The sequence below is a fragment of the Tarenaya hassleriana genome, unplaced genomic scaffold (genome assembly GCF_000463585.1).
Source record: "Tarenaya hassleriana unplaced genomic scaffold, ASM46358v1 Cleome924, whole genome shotgun sequence".
In the NCBI taxonomy this organism is placed as follows: domain Eukaryota; kingdom Viridiplantae; phylum Streptophyta; class Magnoliopsida; order Brassicales; family Cleomaceae; genus Tarenaya; species Tarenaya hassleriana.
The window spans coordinates 1-9,310 of record NW_010971623.1 but is presented as its reverse complement, the minus strand read 5'-3'; the positions used below and the strand labels follow the sequence as shown (position 1 = coordinate 9,310).

At 39.9% G+C, this 9,310-nt stretch overlaps 1 protein-coding gene across 1 annotated transcript; it reads left to right on the top strand.

The window, feature by feature from the left end:
* Positions 1–5,143: 5,143 nt before the first annotated feature.
* On the top strand, positions 5,144–9,255 carry LOC104804680 (transcriptional corepressor LEUNIG_HOMOLOG-like; the record flags this gene model as incomplete). Its single annotated transcript, XM_019201441.1, has 4 exons — positions 5,144–5,374; positions 8,040–8,081; positions 8,920–9,017; positions 9,111–9,255. Coding segments are annotated over exons 2-4 (275 nt in total), but the record flags the coding sequence as incomplete, so codon positions are not given.
* Positions 9,256–9,310: the final 55 nt, after the last annotated feature.

Here is a 9,310-nt window from a genome sequence, read left to right as displayed (position 1 = left end):
ATCCCGAGTCGGAAGTCTGTTGCGCACCGCCAACCAACAAATAAAGGAGTGCTTCGGAATTGAGTGAGTGAACCAAATGAATCTGGACCATGGAACCTGGCAGAGAGGAGAGTAGAACATTTTCCAGGCTCGAAGAGTTGAGAAGGGAACTAACCTCGAGGCAGCAGGATCTGTGGACCAATAGTATTTGTCCTCAGTTGTCGACTGGTATGGATGCTCCATAGAGAGCAGGCTGTGATGGACCGCTTCCACCGAGACGTTTCTGGCCGACGAGAGCAACCAACCAGATCCGTCACATGCATCTCGCACAGTAGCATAACGTGGGATTCCCAGAGCTCTAGGCCCACCGTCCCCCAGAAAGGATATAAGTGGTCCATGGGGCAACCATGCGTCGAACCAAAAGCTGCAGGAACTACCATCTCCAACCCGACATCGAAGAAAGGGTCGGGCTAGATCACGAATTTTCAGAATTTTACGCCACATCCAACTTCCTTTACTTTGAGTTTTGAGATCCCAAAAGGATTTACCGGAGATCAAGTGATTCCTAACCCATGCCACCCAAAGTGATCCCCCCTTTGTAAAAATTAGCCATATCAGTTTCAATGACAAGACCGAATTCCAATCAGCCACCCTGTGTAAACCAAGCCCACCAGAAGATTTTGGTGTGCATATGGAGCTCCAAGCTACCTTCGCTCCCTTGGCCGAGGTTGGAGCACCAGTCCAAAGGAATGATGCACACATACGTTCCAATTCCTTAACACAATGACGAGGAAGAATAAAAGCCGTTGCCCAGAAGTTGATGATACTGAAAATGACCGATTTAAGCAGTTGTAACCTCCCAGCAAAGGAAAGAAATTTAGAAGTCCAAGAAAAGAGTTTTCCCCTTATTGAGTCCTTGAGCTTAGAACAGTCCGTGTCCGAGAAACCTTCCCCGAGAGTGGGAGACCCAAGTATTTTACCGGGAGCTTAGCCAGGTTTACACCAATAAGAGATGCTAGCTGGTTCCCCAAATGCTCGTGATGGCCATCGATGAAAAGGCTTGTTTTTTCCTTGTTCATCTTCAGACCAGAAGTAAGATAGAAACAGTCGAAAGCTTTCATCACCTCTTGTAGAGAGGAAGCAGAGCAGTCCGAGAATACAAGGATATCGTCGGCAAACATCAGATTTGAGATCAGCGGCCTGCGACATTTTGAAGGCAATGTAACCAGTCCTTGTTCCACCTGCCTATTGAGCAATCGTGACAGAACATCCATGACCAAGACGAATAGGTAAGGAGATATGGGATCACCCTGCCGTAGTCCTCTCTTGCCTTTAAAATACCCAACTGCTTCACCATTAAAGGAGATAGAGAAAGAAGGGGTTTTGAGACATTCACTCACCCATCCAATAAACCTTGTCGGAAAGTTGAGCGCCTGCATTATTCTGATTACAAATTCCCAGTGCACCATGTCAAAGGCCTTTGTAAGATCCACTTTCAACATTGCTTGTCGGGGCTGCCCCTTTCGGTCGAACCCAGAGACAATTTCAGTGGCCAGAAGGACATTTTCAATAACTGAACGACCAGGAATAAACGCCGTCTGATTGGGGCAAGTGATTGCTGATAGTATACTCTTTAGCCTGCGTGCTAACAACCGTGAGATAATCTTATACAATGTATTACAGCATGAAATAGGTCTGTACTCCCTGAGACGAGCTGCATTCCTAGTCTTTGTTATGAGTGTAATGATGGTGGCGTTCCATTGCTTGAGTAGCGAACCCGAGTGAAAAAATTCCTGAATAGCTTCTATCACTTCAGTACCGATTATCTCCCAACATAAGGTGAAAAATTCCGCTGAATAGCCATCAGGCCCCGGAGCCTTTCCCTTGGGTAGGCTGAAGACGGTGTTTCTGATTTCCTCATCAGTTGGTATTGCATCCAGATTTGTCAGGAGGCCTTCGGAGCAGCCCTCAGGGAATAGGTCTCGAATCTGATCAACCGGCCAGCAGATAATTTCATTGTCTCTCTCTCCCAAGATAGCTCGATAGTATTCAATGCACATTCTCTTCAGCTCAACCGGATTATGTATGCGGAGACCTGCATCGGATTCAAGGAAACGGATTGAATTTGAGGATTGTCTTGCTGCCATAACACGATGAAAATACTTCGTGTTTTGATCCCCTTCCGCAAGCCATTTAATCCTTGATTTTTGCTTCAGAAACATTTCTTCTGCCGCAGATAATGTAGCCCATTCGAATCTGAGTCGAGATTCCTCTGAGGCAGCAGAAAGAGTTGGATTTGAGAGTAAAGTATGTTGGGCTGCCTTCAGACTTTCCAAAGCTTGGGCTGATCGCACCTGAATCCCACTGAACACTTGCTTGTTGAGTTGCCTTAATACCGTTTTAAGGCGTTTAAGCTTAATAGATATCATGTACATGCAAGTACCCTCCTGTACATCCAAGTTCCAAGAGTCAGAGACAAGCTTAAAGAATGACTCATGCTTCGACAGATGTAAAAAGAACTTGAAACTAATCCTCCTCGATAGTTGCCTCTGATGTAGATGAACAATGCAGGGCGAGTGATCTGACGGTGCTGGATCATCAAAGATAGCAAAGGCCTCTGGATAGGAGAGGAGTAGTGAGTCGTTTACCACAACCCTATCTAGCTTCCGAGCGATGGGGTTTTCCAAACTGCAGTTGGACCATGTAAGGAAGTTCCCATGTGCTGCAAGATCAAATAATTCCGAGGTTAGGAGACAATTTTGAAGTTCTGACATACCCGGGTGAGGGATGAAGTGAGATGTCGGGGAGACATGTTCATGCGGGGTGAGGACTTGATTGAAGTCACCCATTAACATCCAAGGGCGGTTAAGCACAAGAGGGTGGGCGCTAAGGACAATAATCTCCTGCCATAAAGTTCTCCGCTCGGTAGCAGTATTATGGCCGTAGAGGAAAGAGACAGTGATATGCGACGCTTCTGCCGGATCATACACACCACAGGTGATCAGTTGTTCAGTGGCTGAATAGATATTCACCACGATTGAGGGGTGCCAAAATATCCAGATTCGTCCCATAGTAGTAGCAGCGTAATTATGGGCGAATCGCCATAGAGGAGCAATAGATCGAGCTATGCGGGCAGCCGAAAACTCGTCACGAACTCTAGTTTCAATGATCGCTCCGATCTTTGGCTGATATAGCCGGATTAGATCTTTGATAGCTCTCTGCTTGGCTGGTCCATTTATCCCACGTATGTTCCAACAAAATATCTTCATATATCTGCAACTGTTCGGCCAAATCCAAAAACCAAAAAGATCAAAAACCAAAAACCTGGGTGCTGCTGACTAATTCTATTTGCCTTGTCCTCTGCGAGCTCTCTTGACCTCGGTGAAGTCATCAAGAGCTTTGGAGGGTGCAATAATCCTGCTTCTCAAGACCCTTTGAGCTTCGATTATGAACTGCTCTTCAGAGTCAAAAATGAACTTGGGTTGTACTGGATCCTTTGCGGCTGTTCTCTCGAGTGGCAACATAGGGGATACAGAAGACATAGGCGGTTGGTAGGGACTAGGTTGAACCGCCCCTTGGCGGGATAGAGAGATGGTGGAACTAGAGGTCCTAGGTGGTGAGATAGTTGCATGGGCACATGCAGCCTCATCTTGAGTATCAGACGCTGCAACAATTTTCGGAGTTGTGGAAGATGAAGACTGCGGAATCGAAGCAACCTCGGGAGTCAGGGTGGAAGGCGCCTGTGGAGTGGGTGGCGGGGACGCTATTGCAGCCTGTTGCTCCACTTGAGTCTTGGGGGTCGGCTGGGGGGCCTCCCCATGACGATTCCCTCTTGTGAAGCATCCAGATTCCTTATGACCAAATTCGTTGCATGAAGAACAGTGTGGCGGCAACCAAGCATACGAGACCCGTACTTCGATTACACCACCATTTTCATCCTCAACCTCGATGCAGTCTGGAAGATCAGATCCCAATTGGATCTCGACCTTTACTCGAGCTTGTCCAACATTGAATGGATTCAACCGCATCCTCTCTGTGTGAAGTGGCTCTCCCAATCCACTAGCGATGTAGCTAATTCCGCGGAGGCTGTATAGTTCGGCTGGAATATCTGAGAGGCTAACCCAGATCGGCGCAGTGGCCAGAGCTTGTTGACGAAAGGTAGAGGTGGCAGACCATTCAGTGACGGTGAACATTGTGTCTGCTACCCTCCAGATTCCCACCTCAAGTATCCACTCTCTCGTTTGCAGGTCAGCAACATGAAACAAGCAGGTGGTATCGCTAACCCGTCGGACATGGATCCTGCTTTTCCGACCCCAAATCGGGTTCAAGGATTGAAATATTTTTGAACCCGAGGGAGCTACGCCCAAGAAATGACCTACAAGGTGACCCTTCCAAGTCTGTGAAGCCTCTAATAGAACAGAGCTTGAAATATAATATTTGAACGTGATGAAGGGGAACTTTAGCAAATCATCTTCCCTCTTTCCTTTTATTGAGTTGCCATTATCTCCGTTGAATGTGTTCTGCATGTGCATGTGTACTTTCGACGTCCGAGTCCATGTCTTCGTTTGTTTCTTGTCCGTCGAAGTGTCCTTCTCCTTCTAACAGTGTGTATATAAATTTGGACAGATCTTATTGTTACTTGAATCTCGAATTAACGATGATTCGACTGGTTTTCCCCCCACTTGCAATGTCTCATGCTACGAGCCATCTTCACTTGATAATTTTTAAATAAAAATAAAAAATAAATATATCAATGCATACATACATACATGCATATATACACGTACACATACATTTTTTTTATAATATGGAAGCTCATGCTACGAGCCATCTTCACAAAATGCCCCTCACCCGAGTTCGAACCCAACTTGGATTAAACTTTACCCAAAAAAAAAAGGAAGTTGACTACCAATCGAAAAGAAAGATTCTACTTTTACATGAGATGCTTGAAAAAACAAGAGGGTGGACCAACGTGTTTCCTCGAGGAGTTGATAATGGAGTCCAAGGCGTGACAAAGAATAATTTTCCACATGTGTTATAAGTAACGTGCCAAGCACACATGCTGAGAAGCATATCACACTCCTTGCCGAGGTTGTCGTGAACGCGGAGTGAGTCCAACTCATGGCGTCACCTTTTCTTCGACCTATAAAACCCCCATTTGACATCTCTTTCTTCCTCACCACACTCTCTCATCTCCGTTCTTGTTCACTTTTGTCTCTCTGTCTCTTCCTCCGTAACAAAAAAAAACAATGTCTTCCATGTTCGGCTCGGATGTCTTTGAAAGCATTGTTGTTGTCGAGAATGGAGGCGATGATGATGATGGAGGCTACGATTACGCCCCGGCCGCATGAGCTGAAGTTACGATTCTTGCTTATAGGTATTCATAGATTTTTGGGTAAGTCAAAGTTTAGTCTTGGCCAATGTAGAATGGTAGTCTGAATATTCATGCTTGTGTTTCCTTGATGAATAATAAGAGTGTGGAAAGATATATATAACTTGTTCTATCTGTCCACTCTCCATCGAGTATCATTGTCTGGTTCTCTGTGTTCTGAAATCTAACATGGATTTGGTTATTTGATAGAGAATCACTAAAGCTTTGACTATTGATTAATCTAAAGATTGCTCAAGAACATAAGGTTTTGTTATGGTATGGGTTTCGAATTTCAACCCGGGATAATATCAAATCAACTGTAATGAAAGGATTATGGAAATCCTGAACGGAGATTCTAGATTAAGGCAACCTAAAACTTTAACGCAAAGGCATGGGTGCTTTTCATATAATAAAGAGACAACTCTCACTACATGCGCAAATATTCGGCCGTGTGCATACCATAATATACATCAGGACTACCGATGGCTGATAAATACAAACTGGTTTCCATCATCTTTTTCTTCTTACAACTCTTTGGAGAATTTCCTTTAGACAATTTAAAATGGTTGGCTAAACATATATAGTAACCGGTTTGCTCACTCTCATTTTAAACCGTTCAATTTTTTTATCAACATATTCCGTTTGGCTTAACGAAAACTCGCCTCTCTCTCAATATCGTTAGGGATTCTCATGTCCAATATCTTTCTTACTTCATCAAGATCCTAGGTTAAAATTCTCTTAGACAAATCAAAATCAAGAAACTTAATCACCTCATGGCCATTACTTGCATTCCTCATGTAATCTACATGAAGTAACAATAAGGTAAATGTACCTTTTACGTTTCCCTTCACGTACTTTTATGATCAAAGCTGTTTCTTTTCAAACCTTTTTCTTGTATAAATGTATCAAACTTCTTGCACCACTGTCACGATGATCGTTTCTAACCATACAATACAACCCCTAATTATTCAATCTGCGCACAAGATTATAGGATTTGATCCATCAACAAAATTTTTTAGTTGTGGCGTAAATAATTTTCGGTCCAAATCATTGTCTTGTGACAGACATTGTCGATCAGTATACAATATGCTTATATTTTTTTAAAAGACATGTTAAAACACACTTTTTGATATGGGGTATGAAATTCCTAGTACGAGAAAGAGACAACGTTCAAATAATGTCTTCTAAACGAAGATTTTGTTGTACTCGATAGAAATGATTTTACCCAAAATTGGACAGTTCAACCGGTAAATAAGGAACCAAAACTCTTTTTCAACCCATATTTGAATTTCTATTTGTTAAGATGTATTCACATGGGTTTCATCTGTTTTGTGGGAGATATAGTTGGATCAAAGGTCCGGTAAATTTCCGAATTATAAAAAAGTGATAGAAATGAATTTGATCGAAAACAATGAGGGTGAGGAGAGAAACGAGTAGTAGTAGAGGGGGAGGAAGATAATGAGGAAGAGAACGAGTAAAAGGATGGAAAGAAGGAAGAGAATACGTTGAAGAAGAAAGAAGATGCAAATATAAAAAAAGGTTTATTTTGAATTTTTAAATGGATTTTTTAAAATAGTTTTTTTTTGGGGGTTTATCTTTTTTTTAAATGTTTTTAGTAAACTGATATTTTTTTTGGTGTTATTAGGTAATATTTAGTTAAATAGTTAGATACAAAATCACCCAATAATATTTAGTTATAAAACATTTGTTGTTTCCGACTGAAATTTCTCATCTATTAATTTTTTATATTTATTATCTTTAAATATTTAAAACAATAAATTGTGCATAGTATGATACCATAAATATGGTAGAATATAAAAACAGAAACAAATAATAATTTAACGTTACAAAAGACGTGATATTTTAACAAAATGATATTTTATTTAAAATAAAAATAGTGCAGTATTTAAAAATTAAAAGATCAGTTTGCGTTGGTCAAACTTCGTTGAACGAACAAGTTTTATCTAAAATAAAGTCCAATTCATTTTTCTATATAAATTCGAATTAAAACCTCCTTCCTATAATTTTTTAAAAGAAAAAAGATAGAAGAGTAAAAAATAAAGTTGAAATATAAAAGTCAAATCAAATCAAATAATATATAAATATATAAAACATTTCAATTACTAATTAATTAGATATAATTTTTTTAAACTTCAAATTTAAACTAAAACAAACCGACTACATAAAAATATTTAAATAAATAAATAATTTTTTTGAAATAAAAACAAATTATATAAATTTAATTGATATCTAACAAAATAAATATGATCTCATAAAATAAAGAAAATAACTACTTCAGAATATAATTTACGTCCAAAATATCTAACCCTATGATTCAATTTTAAAAAAGGTAAGGCTGATCAAATGTATTCTCCATTAATGTATTCTTATAAAAAAAAATCAAAGATTAAATAAAATTATATCTCCTGTCAAAAGATATCAAAGCTTAATAAACAAACACCGAGAAAAGGAGAAAACGCTTGAATAATTTGTCGTTTATTTTATTGCGGGAAATTTGCAAGTGAGTAATTTTTATTTCAATAATTTCAGATTACCTCCGTCTTCCTGCGCACATTTAGGCATCTTCTTCCTCAGAACACCGACCTGAGGGTTTCTATCTATCGCCCTTTGAATTCATCTTTCGTTTTTCTTTTTCCTCAAGTTTAGTGGTCTTTTTCTCTTGACCCAGGACGCCGACCATGTCGCAGACGAACTGGGAAGCTGATAAAATGTGAGTATTTCTTGGGAAAGCCGTCTTCTTTTCTATTTCTTCTGAATTTTAGTATCTGGGTTTTGTTGTAATCTTTTCCTTTTTGTCGATTTCTATCGAAATTTTAGGGTTTTTTGGTTGGTTTGAGGACGATTTTACTTATGAAGTTGGTAAACCTTCCGGTCTCCCGTTTGGTTATCTTTTCGTTGTTCTGCTGTTGGTTTTCTGTGGTTCTCTCTCGAAATTTATGTATGTATATGCTTCGCCCTTCTTGGGCTTTAATCTTTGCTTTTTCTTTCTGGGAAAAATCAATTTAGGGTCTCTTTTTCTCCCATATGCGATGTTGAAATGAACTTTTGTGCACAGTGAAATCACGGTGATAATTGTGTTCAGTGGTTATGGGTAGAATGAATGACCATGTCTTAGTTTACTGCAAGGGCAAACAGTTTGTTGGCTGGTTCATCTTCTCATATGGTATGTTAAAATATGCTATAATTTCATATAATTTCTAATTAATCAAGGACCAACGTAATGCATAGTATAATTTTGGTTATCTTTTGTGTGTATGGCTTATCTTGGGCAGTCTTTTCACGAGTCTTCCTTTCAATCTATTTGGTGTTATCTTGTAAATGTTACACTCTGTGTCCTTATTTTTGTTGCTCCCGCATTTGTAGCAGAAATATTTTCTGGTTCTCAATCGATTCTGTGGTGTTCTCTGTTGTTCATTTCATTAGACGATTATTATAAATATGTAGTCTATTGTTTTCGGTAGTGAGAGCTAAAAGTCTGCACAAGTTTAAGTATGCTAAAATTTTGATTTTTTTTTTGTCTTCTCTCTTTTCCTTTTGGTTGATGATAGGTTGGATGTCTACATCCATGACTACCTTATAAAGAGGAAGTTGCATGCTTCTGCCAATGCATTTCAGGCTGAGGGCAAAGTATCGACTGATCCCGTTGGTAAGGGAAAGCTTACGAACTTCTTTCTTATGCTAATTTTGCACACAAGCATTTCTATTATTGTATGAACTCTGCCCTTCCAAATTTCTTTAGCTATTGATGCTCCTGGTGGGTTTTTGTTCGAGTGGTGGTCTGTCTTTTGGGACATATTCATTGCTCGAACGAATGAAAAGCACTCAGAAGCTGCGGCAGCTTATCTCGAGGTCAGATATAAGATCCAAATACTTGATCACATCTGGTTAATGTATGCTTATTTGCATTCTCATATATATATATATATATATATATATATA